At 45.3% G+C, this 25,077-nt stretch overlaps 1 protein-coding gene and 1 pseudogene across 5 annotated transcripts in view; one reads left to right on the forward strand and one right to left on the reverse strand.

The window, feature by feature from the left end:
• CDKL1 (cyclin dependent kinase like 1) overlaps window positions 1-6,577 on the reverse strand; it is a 56,868-nt gene extending 50,291 nt beyond the window's left edge. Inside the window, exons 1-2 of one of the 5 annotated variants that reach the window (XM_026513701.4) lie at window positions 6,262-6,577; window positions 4,975-5,260 (exon numbers count right to left, since the gene is read on the reverse strand). In XM_026513701.4, the coding sequence (XP_026369486.1) occupies window positions 4,975-5,145 (171 nt within the window). In that variant the 5' untranslated portion in view covers window positions 5,146-5,260; window positions 6,262-6,577. Of the gene's footprint in view, window positions 1-4,974; window positions 5,261-5,786; window positions 6,017-6,157; window positions 6,232-6,261 lie in introns of those variants that run through there. The other 4 variants (XM_026513697.4, XM_026513699.4, XM_026513703.4 and 1 more) reach the window with 4 other exon arrangements.
• LOC113266211 (40S ribosomal protein S11-like) lies at window positions 6,022-16,817 on the forward strand (annotated as a pseudogene).
• Window positions 16,818-25,077: the final 8,260 nt, after the last annotated feature.

A 25,077-nucleotide genomic window follows, 5' to 3' on the forward strand; every position in this document is an offset into this window, starting at 1 on the left:
GTTCCCTCTCTCTCTCTGGCTGTCTCTCTCTGTCAAATAAATAAATAAAATCTTAAAAAAAAAAAAAAAGGCAGCTTAGCGGTGCTCCGTTGGCTCAGTCGTTAAGCGTCTGCCTTCAGCTCAGGTCATGATCCCAGGGTCCTGGCATCGAGCACCATGTCGGGCTCCCTGCTCAGCGGGAAGCCTGCTTCTCCCTCTTCCACTCCCCCTGCTTGTGTTCCTTCTCTGTCTCCCTCTCTCTAATAAAAAATTAAAGCTTAAAAAAAAAGTTTATTAGGGGGTGCTTGGGTGGTGCGGTCAGTTGAGCGTCTGACTCCTGGTTTGGGCTCGGGTGGTGATCTTGGGGTCGTGGGATGGAGCCCAGTGCCGGGCTCCGTGCTTAGTGTGGAGTCTGCTTGAGATTCTCTCCCTCTTCCTCTGTCCCCTCCTCACTCTCTCTAAAAATAAATAAGTCAATCTTTAAAAAAAAAAAAAAAAAGGCAGTTTTTTAGGACAAACACTAAGCCTGTCTCATAAAAATGTCACTTTTTTTCCCCAAATGGCACAAAATAATGTTATTTGAAAGGTTTCAAATTTTCAGAAAAAAATGTTTTCTAAAGCTATTAGCAAAATCGATTTTTTGATAATAATTATCATCCTCAAAAGCGTTTACCAGTGGACAGTTACATCCTCGTGTACGCTTCCACAGCAAGAAGGGGAAGCGCCGTAGGGATGCTGCCTTGAAAATTACGCAACTGACTGCTAGACAATTCACTCCCACGGTCTTATCTGCTCCCGAGGAAATGGCCATAATTGTTAAGAGTCCGACAGCAGCTACTGGGAGTTGCTGTAAATGGTAAAATAAAGAGTTTTGAAAACACACAAGGAATTCTCTGAGGATGGATAGAGGCCAAATTCTATTCTACAATCCGAGGCCCATCCAGTTCTGTGGTGCAAGTGTTTCGTCGTCTCAGCTACAGACCCTGCCGCAGGACAGCAGCTGATCTGGGGACCTCTTCGTTCCCAGACGCAGTGCTAACGTGCATGACGGTCAGGCTGCACAAAATAAGTGATGTCGCCGTCTTCACCCGCGGACAGTGAGATGAGAACAGTAGGGGCCATGGCACACAGACCCCCCCACACACAATCACACACACTGTCCACACACCACAGAAAGGTAGCTACGTAGATGTTACCTACAGTTATCAACCACTCTCTTGGGAACACTGTGCTTTTGGTCTAAAATTGTCTTTCCTAAAAAAATTTTTTTTTAATATTAAAATGTCCTTTCTTTTATGAAATAATGGTGACAGTAATTGGGAGTTGGTTTTTAAAAATGCTGACAATACTATCCCAATCTGTAAAAAAAAAAATTTGCTTTAATTTTATAGGTTCATGAAATCCAAAAGTCTACAGGGGGAATATATATATGTGTGTGTGCACACATGCGTGTGCCTGCGTGCGTGTGTGTGTGTGCATAATGGAATATTATTTAGCCATAAAAAGAAGAAAATCCTGCCATTTGCAAGGATGTGGATAGACTTCAAGGGCACTACGCTAAATGGAAGAAGTCAGACAGAGAAAGGCATACTGGATGTTGTCACTTAATGCATGGAATCTAAAAAAGCTGAACTCATAAGAATAGAGGGTAGAATGGTGGTTGGCAGGGACTAAGGGCGGGGGAAATGAGTACGAACTTCCAGTTACAAGAAGAATAAGTTCCAAGTGATCTAATGGACATGTGGGGACTAGAGTTAACAATACCTATTATATACCTGAAAGTTGCTAAGAGAGTCAATCTTAAGTGTTCCAACTACCAAAGAAATGGCAATTATGTGAGGTCATGCTGGTGTTAATTACCTTATTGTGGTAATCACTGCATAATACACGTATGTAACAAATAGCATACTGCATGCCTTACATTTACACGGTGTTACACGTCAGTTACATCTTAATAAATCTGGGGGGAAAAGAAAAAAATCCAAAGTCTACAAATGACAACTTTCTAATTTAAAATATCTTGGCTTGCTTCTTCCTTTTCGAGAGAAAGCCAAACTCCTTGGCCTGGCATTCAAAGCCTTCTACACCTGGTCTTAATCTACTTGTCTTGCTTTCTTTCTCGTAATAGGAGCAGCCAGGGGGTCAGCCCTTGCCAGTCCTCACCCACTCTGGCTAAGGTTGCTGAGGTAACCTTCAGCCTCAATCTTCCTAGGTCCTGATTCCTGACCTTAGCAGGGGTCATTAAAAGCACAGCTCTGCAAGAGGTGTGCAAGGAGAGTACCAGGAACTCAAACTCACTGAGCTGCAACCTTCCCTTGGGCCCACAGAGCTGTGGTTGGCTCACAGTGTAATATTCTTCTTCCCACGGCCACTGGAGCTCTCCCTTGAATTTCAGCTCAGATGGGGGCCCTAAAACATTTGCCTAGATGTCACCAGTTTCCTGTTCTTGGAGACTACAATATGCCCCCCGGAGTCAAGCTCCAAATCCCAAAGGCCACTTGTGCAAAGCTTTGTGCAAAGCACCACTTATCCCAGGCCAGACCTCCATTCCAGGAAATTCCTGTCACTGCCTTCTACTGAACCCTGGCTTCTTTTCTTTCCTTCTCTCCTTGGCCTGGTAGCACCCAGCAGGCAATCTTGGCTAAGACTTTAGGGTTATAACCCATGTTCCCTCAATATACTGCTTTCCACATGTGCACCTTTTCCTAGGAGAGACTCTCTGCCCTGAATGCCTTATTTCTCATTCCATGCATCCCTAAACCCTTCAAAGTCTAGTTCAAACATGCCTCTAAACACTTTAAAGGGTTCTTGTCCAGCATGGGGACACAAGGTGAATGACACAGACCCTGTTCATCAGGAACCCAGTTTATCAGGAGCGAGAGCCAAGGGGAAATTTATTACTTCCCTTCCATGGGTTAAGCATCTGAAACACAGAGTGTACAACCTCATATAAACATTGTTTTAGGGACACCTGGGTCCCTCAGTTGGTTGAGTGTTGGACTCTTGGTTTTGACTCAGGTCATAATCTCAGCATCGTGAGATCGAGTCCGGTGTCAGGCTCTGCACACAGCAGGTGAGTCTACTTGAGATTCCCTCTCCCTCTGTCCCTCCCGCCACTCGAGTGCACTCTCTCTAATAAAGAAATAATTTAAAAAAATAAAACATTGTTTTAGGCACAATGAGGCTCTATACATATTTACTGAATAATTAAATGAAGAAAATGTGGCTTCATTCAAGAAACTTTCAATGCACCGTTTCAGCAAATATTTAAGTACCCGTTACGTGCTGGGGGTATCACAGAACACTGAAAAGTTAGGGCTTTGAAGGACAGACTTTCTCAGTAATCTAGTCCCATCACCTCATACAGATTGGGGGAGTCTACATCTGTGCACTTGATTTTGAAGAACGGGGTGCTCTGCGCTTCAAAATCAGGCTCCTGTGCCCACAACTCTTTCCTTAGGTAGCATCATTATTCAGTTATTTAAGAACACAGCTGGCTTCCTCACTTATTGGCAACAACCACTCTCCTAAGAGCTTATTTTGTTTACACAGATTTTCAATCTACAGTAACGTATATTGGAGGCCTACTAAGTGCTCAGTAATCCATACAGAGACACAGAGGTCCCCACCCTGGAGGAACTCAATTAATTCAGGGAGCTACACTTGTAAACCCAGTATTGCTAAGGAGCACTGAAAGGGTTCGGAGACAGTCACAGGTGATCTTCGGAATCAGAAAGAGTATCTCTCCACTAGAAACAGATTTTTTTTTTTTTTTTTTTTTTTTTTTGAGTAAAAGAATCCTTTGAAATTCAATTATCACCTTCTCCTCTAGGGAGAGCCTGAGAAAGTGAAAAACACCATCAGCCCAAAAGAAAGGGTGAGAACCTCTGCCCATAGACAGGCGGTCCCCAGGCCATGGGATGGGCAAACACTGCTGGTCTCACCCCTTCCTAGGGGAGGCCCTCTCGGGGTGCAGGTGGGGGAACCTTGGAAATGTCTTCTCAGAGTAGATAAGATCCTGCTGGTAAAGAACATCCCAAACTGAGAGAGAGGTGTCCTATTATCCACCCATTTAAATTTATCCAAAGCCTGCTAATTCACATTCAGGGCCCTTATCCAGAGATAACCCCACACACTCAAGCCACGGGGAAGAGAGATGTTTAGAGAGGCCTGGAGAAAACAGAGAGGCTGGGATAAGAGAAAATCCCCTGGGTGTTCCTCTCACTTCCCACCAGGTTGTTCTTTCCTTGTCATAGAGTCCGTTATACATGTCCAAACACAGAGGCCATAACTGTTTGAAACCAAGTTAACCCCACTGTGTTCATGTCACACTCTGTTGGAATTCGGGTTTCATCCTCACCTCACAGAAGTTCAGAAAAGCAGCCTCTTTCTATTACAGGAAAAAATAATCTCAGCTTGTAATAAACAACTTTTTCCACAGCTCTGATTTCATGATCTCTTGGGGTTAACAAACATTTTAAAAGTGATCACTTCACTTAAGAATCCTTTTTCTAGAGAAAGGACATTATGATGTCCAGCAGCAGATAAATGTGAGGTGTAAAGAAAACCTGTGACCTTCCTAGCAGTTGGAAAACAGGTGAATGATTAATTCTCTTAATGGACTGAGAATGTCAACAGAATATGGCCTGGAAGCTTAAAACTCATGAATGCGAGCCAGCAGGAGTGGTGGTAAATTCCTGTACAAAGTTGACGGCTCTTCAAGAACCAGGTCTAGAGCTGACATGGGAGAGAAGTTATGGGGAAGAAAACGGAAACACCCCACAGCATCTCCAAAAGTGAATCCCCCTTTCCCTGCACAGGTGTCCCTCCCCCCCCAGTAATTGGTGACTTGTACACAGGCATCCCATTTGTGTCACTGAGGACAAAAGTTCATGCAGCAAGGAGATGTTACCATGTCTTAACACATTTATTAAACGTAGCACGACTCGCTTTAATTGTTTAGTCCCTGAAAATTCACTTTAAAGAATCCATTACCTTGAGCATGCGGATTTCTCGAAGGGCGATTTTCTTAATGACAGGATCATCTTCTGATTCCAGAAATCTCTTGATGGCTACAATCTGACCGGTGTCCCTGTTTCTGCATTTGAAAACAACTCCATAGGATCCTTCGCCAATTTTCCCAATTTTTTCATACTTCTCCATCATAGAGGAATAAATCTTAGAACGGATCTTCACATAGTTCGAAGACGTCGCTTATAAAATACGGGCACCAACAGACTGCACTGAGGCCCCCACTCAACGATGGGTCTTTGTCAAGCACCTGGAACAGAAGGGCACTTGTTCAGGAGTTAGGAATCGACCCAGGTCCCTAAACCTCGCCCCTCAGCAACGGCAACGAGATCCGGGATGACAGAGCTCGCTGCCTGCGGTAACCCAATTCTAAGCGTCCGGTATACTGCCTCCAGTTAGAGCGCAACCCGCCACCCTAAAAGGACCCGCGGTGTAAGATGATCTCTCCCGTTTAATGGTAAGAGGGCACCCGATCTAAGACACGTGAGCCGGCTGCAGGACCGGAAGGCTCGGGGCTTCCCCGGTTCTCCTTCGGGTCTCAGTTCCCTTGCGCAAGGAGACACCGGCGGGGCCCCGCGGGGGCGGCGGCGAGGCTGCGGCCCGAGCTGGGGGAGCCCGGCAACCCCCGGGCGGGGCTCGACGGGGTGCGAGGCCCCCCCGCGCCGTCCCGCCGGACCCCCGCGCCCGGCCCGCGCCGCGCAGCCTCGAGCGGCGCCACGTGGCGCCCAGGCCCCCCCGCCGTCCCGGCCCGCGCGCCCTCCCCGCCCGGCACTCACGGCCCTGGTCCCGCCTCGCCGCCCCGGCCGCAGTCCCTCTGGGAACCGGCCCGGCCCCGCTGCGCCGCTGGCGCGGGCCGCCCGCCCGGCTGTGGGGAAGGGCGCCGTGCGCGGCCCTCCGCCGGGAGACGAGGCCCGCAGCTCCCGCGGGTCGAGAGAGACGCAGCTCCGGCGGCTCCGTGCGAAGACGCCTGCGCCGGCAGCGCCCTCCCAGCCCCTGCGGTCCGAGGTTCGCGGCGCGCGGCTCCCGCGCGCTCCGGGCTCTGCCCCTCCCCCGCACGCCGCGAGCGCCGCCGCCTCCGGGCCGCGAGGGACGCACGAATGAAAGGCGGAGAGAGAGGAAGAGGGAGAGGGAGGTAGGGTGCCTGAACCTGGGGAAGCCGACGCTTCCCTCCGTTAGCCTGCGGCCGCCCGTCGCCACCGACCCAGACAGCCGGGCTTCCCGCTGTGGGCGCCAGAGATTTCCACAGCCCACCTTGGTTTAGGGTTAGGGCTTTTGTCTTTTTCCTTAAGTACGCTCCAAGCCCAACGTGGGACTCAAACTCGGGACGCCGAGGTGAAGAGTCCTGTGCTCTACCGGCTGAGCCGGTCCGGTGCCCCTGTTTGGGTTCTTACTCCATCCTGCTCCCAGCCGGCTCCCGCTCGCTCACGTCTGAGCGCAGCGGCGGGACGTCCATGCACCGCGGAAATCACGCAGTAGTTCGCTACCAGGCTGACTCCGCGGTTCGGTACCATCTAGCCCGTTCCGTACGCCCAGCGTCGACAGGGTGTTTGCCCCGGAAGTGATACCCGAGCAGAGAAACGGGTCAAGGTAGCTCTGGGTAGGGTTCAGGACGGAGCTGGAGCCGGGAGGAGAGGAGAGGAACTGGTGGCAGTTTTGACCACGGAGTAGCATATAGAGGGGTCCAGGGATGAGCCACAGGTGGTCTGTGAACCTCCTAGAAATTGTGGGCAAATGATAATCACTGATGTTTTTTCTGTCTCTATAGTTTTGCCTTTCCCAGGATGTCCTATAAATGTAACCTTTTGAGGCTAACAACACGTCTTTCACTTAACATGATGCGTTTGAGATTCGCCCGTGTAGTTGCATTTCTCAGTACTTCATTCTTTTTTATTGCTGAGTAGTATTCCATTGTATGGATAAACCAGACTTTATCTGTTTCCCGTTAAAGAACGTTTGAGTTGTTTCTAGTTTGGGTGGTTATAAATCAAGCCACTATGAACAGTCATGCATGGTCTTTTGTGTGAACATATGTTTTCCTTTCTCTTGGGAAAATAATACTTAAGAGGAGTACTGCTGGGTCACAGGATAAGTATATGTTATTGCAAGTAATGGCCAAAATGTTTTCCAAAGTGACTGCGCCATTTTACATTCCTGCCAGCAAAGTTCCAATTACTCTGCATCTTTAACAGCGCTTGGTATTCGGGTCTTTCGATTTTAGCCATTCTAATAGGTAGGTAATTGTCTCTTGTGGTTTTAATTTGCATTTCCCTAATAACTAATGTTGAGCAGTTTCTCATATGCTTATTTACCTTCTGGTGTTTTCTCACAAGTTCTAGCTTTTTATCAATTCCTTGGGGTTTTCTATGTAGACAGTCATGTCATCAGGAAGTAGGGACAGGTTAAGTTCTTCCTAACTGGTATACCTTTTCTTTCTTTTTCTTGTCATCCTGCACTTGACAGGTCCTCCTGTGTGACATCAAACAGGAACAGTGAGAGCAGACATTTCTATTACTGATCTTAGGAGGAAAGCATTGTCTTGTACCACTAGGTATGATGTCAGATTTCTTTGTAGATGCTGTGGTAGGCAGCCTCTAAAATGGCCCTTAATGAGCCCTGCCTCCTGTTATTTATGCCCTTCCCTTCAGCGTACGCTTGACCTCGTAACTTGCTTCTAAGGAATCAAATATGGCAAAAGTAATGGAGTATCACTTCCAAGATTAGCTTACAATGAGACAGATTTCCGCCTTGGGTACGCTCTTGCTCACGTCCCGGGGGGAATCCAGGTACCATGATGTAAGCTGCCCTATGGCAAGGTTCTGAGGAGACCAAGAGCCAAGAATTTAGGCCCTCAGTCCCATATCCCTTGAGGAATTGAATCTTGCCAACAACGGTGTGAATGAGCTTAGAAGTGGCTCTCCCCACTGCCACTCCTGCTCCAGTGAGCTTCCAGAAGAGACTGTAGCCCCAACTGACAACAGAAGTTCAGTCCTGTGAGAGACCTTGAGCAGAGGCACTTAGCTAGTCATATCTGGATTCCTAATCTCTAGGAACTGTGAGATAATAAGTGTTTAATATTAAATGTTGGGGACTTGTTTTGCCACAATATAGAACTAAAACAGAAGCCCTTTATTAGATTGAGAAAGTTTTCTATAATCCAATTAGCTGAGAATTTTTTTAAAAAATAGTGAATGGATGTTGAATTTGCCAAATACTTTTCGGCACCTATTGAGATGAGCATATGTTTTTTTCTTATTTAGTCTGTTGATGCAGTGAATTACATTCATAGATTTTAAAAATGTTGAAGGGCACCTGGGTGGCTCAGTTCATTAAGTGTCTGCCTTTGGCTCAGGTCATGATCCCAGGGTCCTGGGATGGAGCCCTATGTCAGGCTCTCTGCTCAGCAGGGAGCCTGCTTCTCCTTCAGCCTGCCACTCCACCTGCTTGTGCTCTCTCTCTCTCTCTGTCAAATAAATAAATAAAATCTTTAAAAATAAATGAACACAAATAAATAAAAATTTAAAAAATAGAAATGTTGAACAAAACTTCCATTCCTGGGATAAACCCAACTTGGTTCAGATGTTATATCATTTTGATATGTTGCTGGAGTCAGTCACATTTTATTGAGGATTTTTGCATTAATATATCTGAGAGATATTGATCTATAGTTTTCTTATAATGTCTTTGTCTAGTTTTGGTGTCAGGATAATACTGATCTCATAAAATGAGTGGGGGAGTGTTTCCTTCTCTTCTGTTTTCTGGAGAAGTTTACATTAAATTGGTATTATTTATTCTTTAAAAGTTTGTTAGAATTTTCCAATAAAGCCATCTGAGTATGGAGTTTTCCTTGTTGAAATGTTTAAAACTACAGGGGCACCTGGGTGGCGCAGTCGTTAAGCGTCTGCCTTCGGCTCAGGGCGTGATCCCAGCGTCATCGGGCTCCTCCGCTATGAGCCTGCTTCTTCCTCTCCCACTCCCCCTGCTTGTGTTCCCTCTCTCGCTGGCTGTCTCTATCTCTGTCGAATAAATAAATAAAATCTTTAAAAAAAATGTTTAAAACTACAAATTCTATTTCTTTAATAAAATATGGGGCAATTAGGGTATCTGTTTCTTGAGTCTTGGTAGCTTGTGTCTTCAAGAAATTTGTCTATTTTGTCTAGATATTGGAATTTATGGGTATAAAGTTGTTCATATATAATAATATTACACTATCATCCATTTAATGTTACTCATATATAATGATTTTTATATCCAGAGGTTATATAATAGTGTTCTGTATGTCATTTTTGATATTAGTAATTTGTTTTTTCCCCTTCTTTTTCTTGATCAGTTTGACTAAGTCTTATCAATGTTATTGATCTTTTAAAAGAAGCAGCTTTTGATTTAGTTGATTTTCTCTGATTTTTCTGATTTTCAATTTTGTTGATTTCATCTCTTCATTATTTTTTCTTTCTGCTTGCTTTGCTTTTAGCTGCTTTTTCTAGTTTTTTAAAGAAACCTAGACCATTGATTTTAGGTATTTCTTATTTATAATTTAAGCCTTTGATGCCATACATTTTCCTCTAAGCACTACTTTAAATGCATCCCAGAAATCTTAAGATGTTGTATTTTCATTTTCATTCAGCTCAAAGTATTTTCCAATTTATCTTGTGACTTCCTGTTTGACCCATGGGTTATTTTGAAGTGTGTTGTTTAATTTCCAACTACTTGGGGACTTTCTAGACATCTTTTTATGACTGATTTCTAGAATTAGAATTCCATTCTTTTCAGATAACTTCCTTTGTATGATTTAAATTCTTTGCAATGTATAAAGATTTGTTTTACAGCCCAGCCTATGGCCTATGTTGGTGAATGTTTCTTTTTGACAAGTTAAAAAAAATTATTTTTAAGTGATATAGGAACACCAGTGTGACTTTCTCCAGAGTTGCCTCGTCTGAAGGTCATACCAGGCTGCAGTCAGTCTGGAAAATTAACTTTATGGACTCTGCAAGGTTCAGTACCCAAGGAGCCTGGAACTGTGCCAAGTCCAGTGGCAGTTAAAGTAGGGAGCAAGGGCGCCGTTTACTCACGCCGACGTAGGCAGTGAACCGGAAAACCAGCGTGACTGGCGGCTGCACCAGTCGTTTTGTCTGGAGGAAATTGGAGCAAAATAGTAGAGGATAACTTTGAAAGGGAGACAACAGTTGATGTCACCGTGTAGTACCAAACAGAGAGGTTACTGCGGCCTCTCTACTGTCAAGCACAGGCAGCGCTTTTATCCGCAGGACTGAAATTCATTTACATATCAGAGAATTGTAATTCCTGGGAAGTAGGGTTCTTGGGAACTGAGACGCAGTCTGGAAGTGGACTCTTCTTCTCAAGCAAGAGCAAAGAACAGTGAGACACCATTATCTGTTCCTTCTTGCAGTGATCTTTTATTTGTAGTTCTGCATAATTAGAACCCTTCAGCGTCCCTGGATTACACCAACAGTACTGAGGTATTTTAGTCATTGAAGGAAGCAGTAAACATTCCGTAGGGTAACACATGGTCAAAGAGAAAGAGCCTGGGATTTGGAGTCAGAAGACTAGGATTTCTACCTTCTTACTAGTGTTTGATACTGTGCAAGATAATTACTATGGCGTAAATAACGATAACAACAACTGTTTAGTGTTTTCTTCCTGGCAGGCATTACGCTCAGAAAATTTTATACGTGAGCCTCACAAGCCCGGGAGACAGGCATCAACATTATCGTGACGTTTCATGTGAGGAAGGTGAGTTTTAGAACGGCTAAGTCCTTTGCTAAGGACACAAAGCTAGTGAGTTGCGAAGCGGGGATGGGAATGTAGGCAGTGAGTCCAGAACCTTTGGTCCTGACTGTTTTGTGAAAACTACCTAGCCTGTAGGGGTGGTTGCCAGGACATTTTTTTATATATATAAAGTGTTTTGTTTTGTTTTTTTTAATTTGAGAGAGAGAGTGAGCAAGAGAACACAAGCAAGGGGAGGGGCAGAGGCAGAGGCAGACTCCCTGCTGAGCAGGACGCCCTGACGCGGGGTTCGATCCCAGGACCCCAGGATCATGACCTGAGCAGAGGGCAGAACCTAACTGACTGGGCCGCCAAAGCGCCCCAGTTGTCAGGACTTTTGAATGAAGGTATAGGACATTGGGAGTTGACCCCAAGTACTTACAGTACAATGTGGCACCCTCCTTTTTTAAAGCTGCGGGGAAGCTGAGTCTTGTCATCACGCTTCCTTCTCACAGGAGTCCAGCGACTTCCTCTGTGTGCAGCCCCGACACTCTGGAGAACCAACGTCCCCGAGCTTGGGCAGAGTACTGATACCTCCTCTGAGTGCCGAACACAGGGCAATGCTGGAAGCTTTTTCTTTTTTTTTTTTTTTCCCAATTATATTTCCTTAAGGAAAAGGGAGTTGAGTCACCATGATCTTAAAATGACACTATATAGCTGTTTGAGGAAATACTTGAATTCACTTTCCCTGCTTTAAGTGGATTTGGAAAGGAAATCATTTCATGGACACACACAGAAAATAGTTAATAACTACCATTTAGGGACACTTACCTTTCAGGCTCAATAACCACACTATCTCTAATCTTTGTAATAATCCTACACGGTTGGATATATTAACTGGTTGGAATTTTTAAGGGCCCCATTTTATAAAAGAAGAAGCTGAGGCTGGGAGAGTTGGTCAAAGTAGACAAGCGTCCCAGCTCTCCAGGCTGGACAGGCAGGTCTCAAACGCAGCCCCGTGTATTTGCCAGGCCCGTGCTACAGGCATGGCGGCAACGAGGACCCTCTGTGAACAACCTGAAGCGACAGATGACTGCTAAACATTACAAAACCGGGCATGGAGGCAACTGTTCCCCTTGAATGGAGACTGCTGAATTAATGTAAATAGGGAAAATAAATGTAAATTAAATAAGGGCCTATCATCCTTGACTTTATATGTGAGCCTGACCAACAGTGAAATTAAGTATTTTCAGCCCAAATTAACATAACCTTAGTTATTTTGTGTGTGTTTTTCCCTTTAAATACTGGGTCAGACTCTTGATTTCAGCTCAGGTCATGATCTCAGGGTCATAAGATCGAGCCCTGTGTCTGGGTTTTGCGCTGAGCTTGGAGCCTGCTTGAGATTCTCTCTCCCCCCTCCCTCTGCCGCTCCCCACTGCACTCACACGTGCACTTGGTCTCTCTCTAAAATAAATAAATACTTACTGCATCTTACATACGGCAAGCCGTCCTTTTAAAGTACCTCCTCTTCTAAAAAGCCTTCTTTGTTTCTGAATCTTCCTTTAACAACATCAGCACCTTTTTTTGCATCTCCAGATTTTAAAGCAACCACATGTACTTTCACCCTCGAACCCAAATGCCTTAAGAGCTCAGCAATAGTAACACTAAAACCTCGGGAGAGTTCCGTGGCTGGCCCTGGGCTACCCGTAGATGAGTCACTGTGTACGATGGTCCTTCTTCAGGAAAATGAGTTTCAAAACCTCAAAGTGGACATCTCTTTGCCACCTTGACCAGCTGATTGCCCACCATACTTATCTTAAATCTTAAGGCTGTATGTATGTTTCCATATTTTACGATTTTGAATCCTTACGTGCTAGAAAAAAGGGTAAATTTCCAAAGGTAAATTTATGAGACTGAAGAAATAGGAAAACACATTAATGACTTTCTGAACTCCAGGTTAAAGCCATGACACGGAAACAGCTGTTTGGAAAGCAGGCTTTTCCTGAGAGCTGGCGCGCGGCGGCCACCACACTGGGCTCGGGTGACCAAGAAGTGACTTTCCCGAGCTCAAACACCGTGTCTGTGTACATGGCCGTTGCTCCCGCCTCTCCACTCTCAGCTGCTTCTGTTGTAAAACGGGACCTTAATAATTCCAGCCAGTTAATATATCCAACCATGTAGGATTGTCATAAAGATTAGAGATAATGTGGTTATTGAGCCTGAAACGTAAGTGTCCCTAAATGGTAGTTTTTAACTATTTTCTGTGTGTGTCCATGAAATGATTTCCTTTCCAAACCCACTTAAAGCAAGAAGGAAACTAGATAGGAGAACATGGAGGGCTTTTCAGAATACTTCCCAAGGGTCTGGGAAGACGAGAAGGTTCACCTGGCATTTGAGGAAAGAGATGCAGAAAATGTATATGAGGCATTCAGAGTCAAAAAAACAAATTTGCTCTGGGCAGCAAACGGGCCGAGAACCTGGGTCTCAATTCTGATTTGTATTCTTTCCACCTGCCATACCCCACTGCGGCTTCAAATTAGGGAACTCTAGTTATAGGGCTAAAGAAATAGAAATCTGCCTTAAGAAAACCCAGTATCAAAATAGAAATATCCATGGGTGTGACAAGGTGGGGGAGAGGACAGGCAGTGTGAATTATTTGCATTTTAAAAATACTCTTTACTTAAAGTAAGATTTCTTTTCATATCGATGGTTATAAAACTGCATTCATTTCTTGAATGGAATTAATACGTTAAGTCCTCTCAACTTTGTGATGCTTATTCACTGGTTTCTAAATACCTCTTCGTACAAACAGAAACCACTGGATCCTAGCTACATCTCCCATGTCAACCATTGACTCTGGAGGCATCTGTTGACCCAAAAGATGTAAACAGTTTCATAAGGTCATCTTTAGGCTGCAGACATGCCGAGGGGTGAGTGAAGATCATCGTTACAAAACCGCAGGAGGAAATCCTATTATTGTAAGCAGCTTGCACAGGTCATCAAGTATCAGCAGTGAGGCTTTGTGAGGCACCTAAAACGAATCCACGTGCGGGTCCTTCTAAAAATACGCATTTAAACAATATTTCCCCCAACTGGTAAGAAATCCTGCACCTTACACAGCAACATATTTATTTTTCTTCAGTGTCATCTGACCTGATTTTCCTAGTAAGAGCATGAACTCTGGAGCCAGATGGCATCTCTAGCCGGCTATGAGCCATCTGTGAGGACTCAGGCCAGTGACTCGACCTCCTTCTGCTTCCTTTGTGTCGTCTGCAACATAGATAGGAGCCACCTTCCAAGCCGCTGTGAGGGGTGAGTGCCGTACCCGTGTTAGCCTTTATTGCTACTGTCACCATGCTAGGAATCATCTGCATACTACTTTCTGTTCAGGTGGGAACTTCATGTACCTACTAAAATGTCTTCTGTACTTTCCTGAAACCACGCAAATTTATAGATTCACTCAAAGCCTACCAGTGAAAGCATATCCTTTTAGTCACTCAGAGTCCTAAGCGACGCTCGTAGGGTCCTTCTCAGGAAGCCGTGCTTCCCACTCTCTGAGCAGCCCTCTTTCCACCACAGTGTGCCGCCGCTCAGCGGACGGTCTCGGAGGAAGGGGACAGCACACGATGGAGGGCCAGCCAGACCTGGGTTCTGATCTGGATTCGACCCTTTTTTGTGAAACCAGGAAAATTACTTCTTGTCCTGGTCTGGGATTTTTTTCTCTTTTCTCTCTCTTTTTATTAACTTTTTTTTTTTTTTGAGGTAATTGCAGATTCACATGCAGTTGTAAAGATCCTGTAAACTGTCTGCCCAGTTTCCCCCATTGGTAACGTCTTGCCAAACTAGGGTACAGTATCACAACTGGATATTCACACCTATGAAGTCAACCTACAGAACCACTCTATCACCACAGATACCCCTCACGCACCCTTCCCCCCACCCCCGAGCCGTGCTTATCAATAAGTTCTTCTGCGGGCCTAGGTGGGTAAATACCTAGAGCCGGGATGGTGGGATTATACGGCAAACGTCTGTGTAACCTTCCAAGGCACCACCATATGGTTTTTCACAATGGCTGTACCATTCGCACACTCATCAGCAAACCAGGAGAGTCCCAGGTGCTCCGCATCCTTGCAAGCACTTGGTACTGTCTTTCCTTTATTTTTAAATGGTGTTAAGATGCATGTAACATACGATTTCCTATCTTCACCATTTCGAGTGGACCGCTCGGTGGTATTAAGTACTTTCATGCTGTTGTGCAGCTGCCTCCACCAGCTTACAGCTCTGTCCTTCTTGTAAAATGGAAACGCTGTACTCAGTGTACAATAACTTCCCATTCCCCCCGCCCCGGCCTCTGGCAATTGGCGTTCTGTTTTCCTACTTCATGTTTCATGTTTTAGCTATCGTGAATAATGTCGCTGTGGATATAGGTGTACAGATATCTCTTTGAGACCCTGACTTCAGTCTTGGGTACGCCAGAAGTAGGATTGCTGGATTGTAGGGTAATTCTATTTTTGATTTTGTGAGGAACTACCGTACTGTTTTCCACAGCAACTGCACCGTTTCACATTCTCACCAACAGCCCACAAGGGTTCCAATTTCTCCACATCCTCACTAACACTTGTTACTTTCTTTTTCTTTGTTTTCTTGATAATAGTCACCCTAATGGGTGTGGGGCGGTAGCTCACTGTGGTTTTGAATTGTCGACTGGGATCCTAGTTGCCAACCACAGAAGCCACTTCAGCTAGTTTCAGCAGAAGGGGATTTATTAAGGGATATTCAGTAGTTTGTAGAATCTCCAGGAGAGGCAGATGGGCGGGACTGGAGCTGCACAGCTGGAAACAACACCACACCTGCCGTGCAGGACCGCCTCGGCTGGACCCCAGCACTGCCGCCACCGCCGATGGCGGGATATGATGGCGGGATATGACGCGCAAGGCTCTCCATCATTCCCTTATAAGTAACTGTGTCATCCTGAGCAACGGGCTGCCCTCTCAGCCTTTCTCCTCGACTAGAAGGGGGCTGAGGTACCAAATCACCGTCTAGCTCTCTGGTGCCGCACGGCTGTGAGAGCAGACTCTGGAGGGCAGCTTCTGATGTGGAGCAGAAAGGAGAAAGCAGACAAGCCTGGCCCTTCAAGGACTCCTGAACTCCTGCAGGAAGAAAGGACACCAGGGGACCTCAAAATGATGGGGGTGTGTGTGTGTTCTTTCCAGTGTCACTGTGGCTGCTCTCAGGTGGTATAAGTAAATTGTGCTGTCAGTAGAAACAGCACAGTAAACAGCAGAAAAGTTAAGAGTTTGTGGAGTACCCTTTCTTCAGGCGGCCAGGATGATGGTAGGCGTTCAGACTAAGCATGCCTATCGAAAGCAGCCCACCATCTTTCAAAATAAGAAGAGGATCCTGCTTGGAGGAACTGGCAAGGAGAAGCTCCTGGGATATTACAGAAACATCGGTCTGGGCTTCATGGTGCCCCAGGAGGCCTTGAGAGCACCTATATTGGCAAGAAATGCCCCTATAATGTCTCCCTCCGAGGGCGGATTCTGTCCGGCGTGGTGACCAAGAGGAAGATGCATAGGACCACTGTCATCGTCTGAGACGTCCTCCAGTACATCTGAAAGTACAACCACAGGACCATGTCCGTGCACCTGTCACCCTGCTTCAGGGATGTCCAGATGGGTGACATCGTCACGGTGCGTGAGTGCCAGCCCTTGAGCAAGACTGTGCCCTTCAACGTGCTCAAAGTCACGAAGGCTGCTGGCACCAAGAAGCACGTCCAGAAGTTCTGAGACTAGACATCTGTGCACACCGCTGAAGAAAATAATTTTCCCAGTCAAAAAGATTTTGTGGATTACTTAAGTATCTAGAAATTCTGTCCTCCTGGATGGGATAGACGTGGACACAGACTGCTAACTGAACCATTCTATCGTCCATTCCTTTGTTACTCTTATCTTTGATCTATCGCGGGTGCCCCAGGTTCATTGTGCCCAAGTGTGACAGAAATAGTCTCTAAAAATATACTTTCTGGTACACAGTGGGTACCGTACTAAAATTTATTGAATAAATATGCCCCTTCTGGCACTAGAAACGGGCTTTCGTGCATTGTTCACTCACTGCTGTTCGTTTCCCTTAGTCTGAAGAAGAATGTTCAGAAATTATAAAAATAGGTACATTATGTGATACTAACTGGGGACCCAGGGTCTTTCAAACAAAAATCCCACAAGTTGGGTGTAAATTGATGAGAAGAAGATTCTTTTCCCTGTTTGTACTCAATGATAATGATGGAATGGTAGGAATGGAGATTAATTATTATTTATCAAGTAACTATTTCCTGTAAGCTACTGTAGATGCAAAATTGAAAAAATGTACAGTCCTTGTGCTTGGGCATTAATTCCAGACAGGAAGATAGAAATATAAATAATTAGAATATAGTATGGTAAGCCTTAATAAAAATAAGTACAAAGCGTGGTATTATATTATTTTAAATCATTTGCATTTTGGAGAGAGATATATACAAAAGTATGGAAAAGGCAACAATTAAAAAAAAGACTTCATTTTCCATAGTCTAGTGATTCCCACCATTACTGTCTTTTTTTTTTTAAGTTTTTTTCCTCTTTTTAAGATTTATTTATTTGTCAGAGAGAGAGCACTTGCACAAGCAGGGGGAGTGGGAGGGGCAGAGGCAGAGGGAGAAGCAGGCTCCCCGCGGAGCAAGGAGCCTGATGCGGGGCTTGATCTCAGGACCCTGGGATCATGACCTGAGCCGAAGGCAGACGCTCAACCGACTGAGCCACCCAGGCGCCCCTGTACCCTTACTATCTTAAGATCAAGTAGAGAGTTTGATAAAGGAGAGTGTGTGTGCATAAATCTAACACACACGGACACAGTTTTAAGTTGGGAAGACAAGATGTAGCTTTTAATATTTTAATATTTTTAAATTTTTAATATTTTAAGCTTGATAAATATTAAGACTATTCAGATGGCAATGGCGAAGCCTTCTTCAACTTGTCTCAAAAAGAAGAGTGGAGCCATCTTTAAGACACAGGTCAAAAGCCACCTTATACAAAAAGTCTTAACAGACCCTCCCGCTGGAATCCGTCTCTCCCCACCGTGCTGCCGGTCCGCCTGGGGTTAGCGCTCTTTTGCCTTTGTCGATTTCAAGTTAGACTGTGTGCTCACTGAGAGCTCGGACTTTGTTTTACTCCTGTTTGTCTCCCTCCAAGGGCACTGCCACACACAGTAGGTGTTTGATATGCATACGCTGAATTAAATTGAATGTTGGAAGCCTCCCTCCCTCTCCCTCCCTCTCTCTCTCTCTCTCTCTCTCTCTCTCGAAGGGCGTGCTATGTGCTGGAAACTGGGATCCATGTGCATTTTCAAAGGCTGAGAAGAGTTTAAGTTCACCATTTGAATTTATGGAACCACAATGAAAAAGCAGAATGAGTTACTATATTTTGGCTAATCACAATTGATGAGATGATTTTTTACTAATTTTAAGATATATGTCAAGAATATTGATTTATTGTTGCTTTACCAGATACTGAAAATTTCTAGGTTGTTCTTGCTAAAACTTAGTGGTGTAGAAGTATAGAGAATTATGTGGTAATACAAAGAGAAAGGAATCTGCAGAGAGTTCATTTAGACATGAGTTGCCAGTAACTCTTACATGAGTCTTTTTTATTAAGTCTTCCTAAAGACACTGTTTAGAGAAAGGGCCGCGGTAAAATGGTATAAAGTGATTATACCTCCTTTTGGTGCCTTTAAAATTCCAACTTTACAGATACTAGAAAATAAGTTAAGGGAAAGTGACACAAACATAATTTATTAGGTGACGCTCTTGGGATTTGCGTTGTTTTGGATAGTGTGTGGGTCCCTCTTTCGGAGATTTTATCTCAAGTGGTCCCTCCATAACAGTCTAGGCCAAATAATGGCCCTAGATATATTATTTGCCTATTTAATGTCTTTCGGTTCCAAACTAACCCTTCCTCTTTTTCCTTTTTTAAAAGATTTAATTAATTATTTTAGCTAGAGTGAGCAAGTGTGTGAGCCAGGGGCAGGGGCAGAGGGGCAGGGAGAGGGACAAGCAGACTCCCCAACACGGGGCTCCAACTCACGACCCTGAGATCACGACCTGAGCCGAAATTGAGAGTCCAACGCCCAACCCACTGAGCCACCCTGGTGCCCCCAAACCAATCCTTCTATATTCTGTTCAGTTATGCTGGGGCTGCTGTTCTGCAAACGATATTTTCAGAATCCATTCCAGTAAGGTTGGACCAACTGGAGACACGAGGAGGAGAATGGAGAGTAGAAAAGGAGAAAAACAATTTTTTTTGCATTTCTTGCTATTCCTTACCCGTGGGAGTTCTCCCTAGCTTCAGCTTCTTTTGACCCTTCCAGAAGCTGCATTCTGACACACCTCCAGAGGCACCAGGCAGCTTCTCCTCTCAAGGTGTGAGCCCCAACTTCAGGGGCCCCTCCCTCCAAGCTCCTGATGAGCTCGGGGCAGCCAGGCAGCAGCCCCTCCACGGAGGTCGGAGGTCGGAGCGCCGTCTTACCAGCTTTGCTCCTCGGAATCTCCCATCCTGTCGGGGGTAGTTGCTTCCTGCAGTCCCTGTTCTCCCTGGGTTCTCTTCAGGTCCTGTTTCTGCTCACATCTGTGCAACAAGCCGACGTATTAATTCTCTAGAAAATACCCACTTGGTTTCTTGTTTTGTTGCCTAGATTCTGACTGATATTCTTAGACTCAATAATTTTAACTGATTTACCCCCAATACTTTCCTCATTTTCAGAAAACGAAGGTATTTGCAATATGTGCATTTTATAGGAGCAAGGTCATACACGAGTATAAGGTTACTAGTTACACACGAGTGAGCTACTGCATTACTGACTCAATGTTCGTTCTATTGTCCTTTAATACAACAAATGTTACTAACTGCCTCCTACCTGTCGGGAACTGTGTGGGGCTGGGGAAGCAGATACACGTGTCCTTGTTCCTTATCCTTAGGACAGAAAGGAATTCCTACCTAGTCTATGGTAATAGGAGCTTTAATAAAGGAGGCACAAGCGGTTGTGGGACCCTGGAGAAGGAGATTTTGTACACTGGGCTTTAAGGAATTTTTTTTTAAAGATTTTATTAATTTATTTGACAGAGAGAGCAAGAGAGCACAAACAGGGGGAGCAGCAGAGGCAGAGGGAGAAGCAGGCTCCCCGCGGAGCAGGGAGTCTGATGTGGGGCTCGATCCCAGGACCCCGGGATCAGATGCTTAACCGACTGAGCCACCCAGGCGCCCCTGGGCTTTAAGGCATTTCCGTGGACACTGGTACTCACTGTGGGTTTTCAGAAACCACGAACAGAAGTATATGCTTGAAAGCTGCGTACAGTCAGTGCTTTGCATGGAGCAGTTACCTGTCGAAGGGCTGGGGCATTCTGGCAGGTGCCCACAGACTAGCATAGAGCCCTGGATTCTCTGTGTCCTGTAGTATTAACGAAGGAACAAATCCAGGAAGATTTAGATTTGACACACATGACCAGGATGAAGTCATAGACCCAAAATTAAATGTCATATTTAGCGTGTGCTAAATCTTACACTTAACCAAAATGGCGGAGGAAAGAGCTTGTGGGTGGAGATCATAATGATTTAACCAACTGTTTCACTCACACGTGGTGAGTGGTTTTGGTTTTTTTAAGCTTCAGCAAGTGACGATTTGTAACTACCCAGGACATCTGTTGCTTGTACCAGCTCAGCATCCATTTACCGTTCTGTGGAAAGCCCCACACTCCTTCCTTCTTCTGCTTTGGGTGACTGTCTCGCTGTGACTGCTGTTCAAGCCACCTTCCCCTCCGTGGGAGAGGGATGACCAACTCGAGGCTGAGCAGATTCTCTTCCCCCAGAACCCGAATCTTGCGTGAACGGGCACAAGTGGATTCCTCCTGAGGCCCCAAGGGGGGCCATGCCCTGGCTCCTGCAACTAGCTCCTCTCTGAGCCCAGTTCTGCAGCGTTTTCTTGAATCCATAACAAAGAACAGCCCAAGAACCCTGATACAAAAGCTTAACTATCAATTACGTTTATTTCAGATACAGTTTCCTCCGTCTGGGATGCTTTCCATTTCCAAGTACAGTACTTCCTTCAGAGGTGCGGACCAGTTTAATGGCTTTCATAGATATTTGAGCTATACTTGGTAGGTCTCTATTTATATGGTCGTAAAGGGACTGTCTTGATTCAGACAGATGGAGCTGGGATTCACCCCAACTTTCCGGTTAGCTTCGTGTGCGAGTGTGGCAGCTATGGGTAGGTGTCAATCAGATCTCCTTCAACAGAGTGCCTGCTGCAAGAGAGTAGTTAACCCTCAGAACTCAGCTCAGCTGTGTCCGAGCTTGCGCGTGGCTGCCCCCAGCTATGACTGAGTTCCCTTGGTTTGGAAAGCTGAGCCCATCTTTTCTCACAGGAAAATCCTCTCGTGGGCGGTCTTTGCTCTGGGGCTCCCCCACTGACTGGCCGGGACGCAGAGCTGCACGCCGTCTGAGGCTCTGGCAAGCCCTTCCTCCTCCCCTTCTCATTTCACGGGTGTCCGATCTGCGGGGGCCTCCCGCCTCACTCCTGCTCTTTCCTTCTCCACCTGGCTGGTCCCCAGCAAATCTCCTGCGCTGTAACCCCACCTTCTGTGGAACAGCCTGTGACAATGACTAACCTCTCTGGTTTTCTCACTTACAAAGTAGGAGCCCACTTCTGATATCAGTGTGTTAAGGTTGAAAATTAAGAGAACATTCTCCCCAGTACAGGTCTTGGCACAGACTCTACTGTTGTTTATCGACGTACGTGCAAAAAAAACCCACAAAAATGCATCAACCATCCAGGTAGGCTTGCTGAGAAGTGCAAAATGGAACGCTTCCAGCTCCTCAAAAGCATCCCCTCCTGCCCCATCTAACCGTGATTCCCTCCCTCCTCAAAAGTAAGCAGGCTCCTGTAGTGGTTTCTGGCACTACAGATCAGTTTGCCTGCTTTGGAACTCCATTTAAGTGAAATCATACAGTATCCTTTTAATGTTTTTGAATGTCTGGATTCTTACCTGGAACCTTGTATTTATCTGGGGGGAGAGGTGTTGAAATGCATGTTGTTGTCGGTAGTTCATTCTTTTTGCATCGCGGTGCTGGACTTGTACACGTCTCACAACTTATCCTTTCAACTGTAAATGGGCGTTTGGGTTATTTCCAGTTTTTGGAAACTATGAGTAACGCTGCTGTGAACAGTCTTGTAGGTCTTTTGGTAAACGTGTTTTTGAGGCATACACCGAGGATTGGAAATGCTGGGTTCTGAGATGTGTGCGTTGGGCTTCTTTTTCGAAGTGGTCGCACCGATTTCCATTCCTCCCAACAGGAGATGAGTTGCCGCTGTTCCGCAGCCACACCAGCACTTCGTAATGTCCTCTCTCTGCATTTTAGTCATTCTAGTGGGGTGTGTAATGGTATTGTACCGTGGTCTTATTTTGTAGCGGAATTATTGTTTCAATTTGTATTTCTCTGGTAATGAATGGATTTGAATACCTTTATAAATATTTATGGACCCCCTGGATGTTCTTTTTCTGTTTAGCTTTATTCAGGTATATTTAAAATACCATAAAATGTAGTCATTTTAAGTGTGCAGATAAATGATTTTTAATAAGTTTACAGTTGTGCAGCTATCATCACAGTCTCATTTTTTAAAAGATTTTATTTATTTGAGATAGAGAGTGAGAGAGAGTGCACGAGCAGGGGGAGGGGCAGAGGGAGAAGCAGGGTTCCCGCTGAGCGGGGAGCTGGAACCAAAGGCAGACACGTAACCGCCTGAGCCACCCAGGCGCCCCATCCTTTTTTTGTTTTTTTAAAAATTTACTTATTGGGGGGGGAGGGACAAAGGGAGAGGGAGAGAGACGCGCCAGCAGACTCCCTGCCGAGTGCAGAGCTTGAGGTGGGGCTTGATCTCGTGACCGGAGATCAGGACCTGAGCCCAAACCAAGAGTCCGACACTCAACTGACTGAGCCACCCACGGGCCCCCCAGCCACATTTTAGAACATTTCCCTTCTCAACCCCGGCCCCTAGTCTACCTTCTGTCTCCATAGAATTGCCTTTTTGGACATTTCATATAATCATCACAATACATGATCTTTTATGCCTAGTTCCTTTGACCTCACACGTTTCTCAGGTGCATCTGCACGGTGGCATTATCAGTGCGTTGCTGAAGAGTATTCCATTGCATGGAGGGGATACATGTTGTTTCTCCATTTATCAGCTGGTGGGTATTTGGGTTGCTTCTACTTGTTGGCTATTCTGGATAATGCGCCTTTGGGCATTTGCATACAAGTCTTTCTGTGGACGTGTTTTCTCTTGGGCAGATACCTAGGAGTGGAATTGCTGGGTCATACGGTAAATCGATGTTTACTATTTGTAGAAACGGCCAAACTGTCTTCCAGAGTATTGGGCCATTTTACATTCCCACTAGCAGCGTAAGCGCCCTGGCTTCCCCACAATCTCACCAGTATGTGTGTGTGTCTGTCCTATTTTAGCCATTTTGGTGGGTGTGTAAAAGTACTGCGTTGCTTTAATTTGCGTTCCTCTGATCACCAAGGAGGTGGAATACATTTCCATGTATTTTTTGACTACCTGTGTACCTTTTGTGAAGTGCTTGTTCAAAATCTTTTGCCCATTTTTCTATTGAGTTGTCTGCCTTTTTTGTTTTTAAAGATCTTATTATTTTTTTTAAGTAATCTCTACACCCAACGTGGGGCTCCAACTCCCAAACCTGAGATCAAGAGCCGTATGTTCTCCCGACTCAGCCAGCCGGTGCCCGTCTGCCTTTTCTCTTGATGATTTGTGGAAGTTCTTTGTGTCTTTTGGGTACGTGTGGACATATGTAATGCAACCCTCTTCTCCATTTTGTGGCTTGTCCTTTCCTTCTTATAAGGGTGTCCTTTGATAACAGAGTATCTTAATTTTAATTAAGGCAATTTTATCTAAACATTTTCTTTTATGGTCAAAGCCTTAATGGTCTGTTTGGGAAATCTTTGCTTACCCAAGTTTGTGAAGATACTGTTTTATTTTAAAAGCATTATTGTTTCATATACCTTGGATTCTTTACAATCTATTTGGTATTTTTGTTGTGTGAGGAAGAGTCAAGACTCCCTTGATTTTCTGTTGTTTTCAATAAATTTTCAATATAATTTATTGAAAAGGCTATTCTTTGCTTCACTCCAAGGCAGTGTGTCTGTCAAAAACTAAGGTTCAGTGTGGCTCGGTCTCGGGACTCAGGACTGAATCTCCCGGTCTCTCTTCACGCCAGTGTCGCCCTATCTTCACGCCTGCAGTGGCTTCATCATCTCTTGAAATCTGATAGCCTAAGACTCCCGGGTTTGTGTTTCTTCTTCGAGATTGTCTTCAGCATCCCTGACCCTCTGCATTTCATGTCATTTTAGAATCAATGCGTCAATTTCTTTAGAAGGATCTGCTGGGATCACACACAATCTTTACATCAACTGGCAGCTTTACAACACCAAACCTAATTCTGGGGCACCTGGGTGGCTCAGGCGGGTAAGCATCTGCCTTCGGCTCAGGTCATGATCCCGGGGTCCTGGGATCGAGTCCTTCATCGGGCTCCTTGCTCAGCAGGAAGCCTGCTTCTCCCTCTGCCTGCTGCTCCCCCTGCTTGCGCTCTGACAAATAAGCAAATAAAGGTCTTATTACAAACACCAACAAAAGCCCAAATATAGGCATGCACATAAATAACCAAATAGTCCTTAAAGTTTATCACCCAAAATACATGCCCCTCACCCACCCCTCGCCTCAAAAACTTTTCCTCTTTTAGCAGATTATTTTACTTCTGTCACTAAATAAGCTATTTCTTAATTTTTAATTTTTAGGTATTATCTATTGATTTCCTACTGTGAAAGATGACAGTCTAGGTAATTTTTCTACCTTCCCTCCACAAGGCCGCGTCCTCTGCTACTACAACTCCCCTGCAATTTTGATTAGAGTAATATTACTGTTAACGATATGATGCCATTCAACCCCCGGTCATGGTTGACTTTTGCTCTTCTATACACCATTTTGCTTTCCTGTTTTTAATTTCAGTTTTAGATAAGAAATAATACCATCACTGACTGAACCCTGGGGCCTTGAAAAACATCCCTTCCACCCACCTCCGTTCAGCCACTGAGGCAGTGGGCTCAGATTTATCTCCTACTCTTTCGGCTTTCTGCCTCAGGGCCTTGTCCGACATCTCAGGAGCCTACTTGGCGAGTGCCAGATGCAACTTGGCACTTCAGGAGATAATGCCGCAGCAGCAACTCAACCCTGAGGAGTGAGAGTCTGTAGATA

Source organism: Ursus arctos, unplaced genomic scaffold (genome assembly GCF_023065955.2).
Source record: "Ursus arctos isolate Adak ecotype North America unplaced genomic scaffold, UrsArc2.0 scaffold_37, whole genome shotgun sequence".
Taxonomy (NCBI): Eukaryota; Metazoa; Chordata; class Mammalia; order Carnivora; family Ursidae; genus Ursus; species Ursus arctos.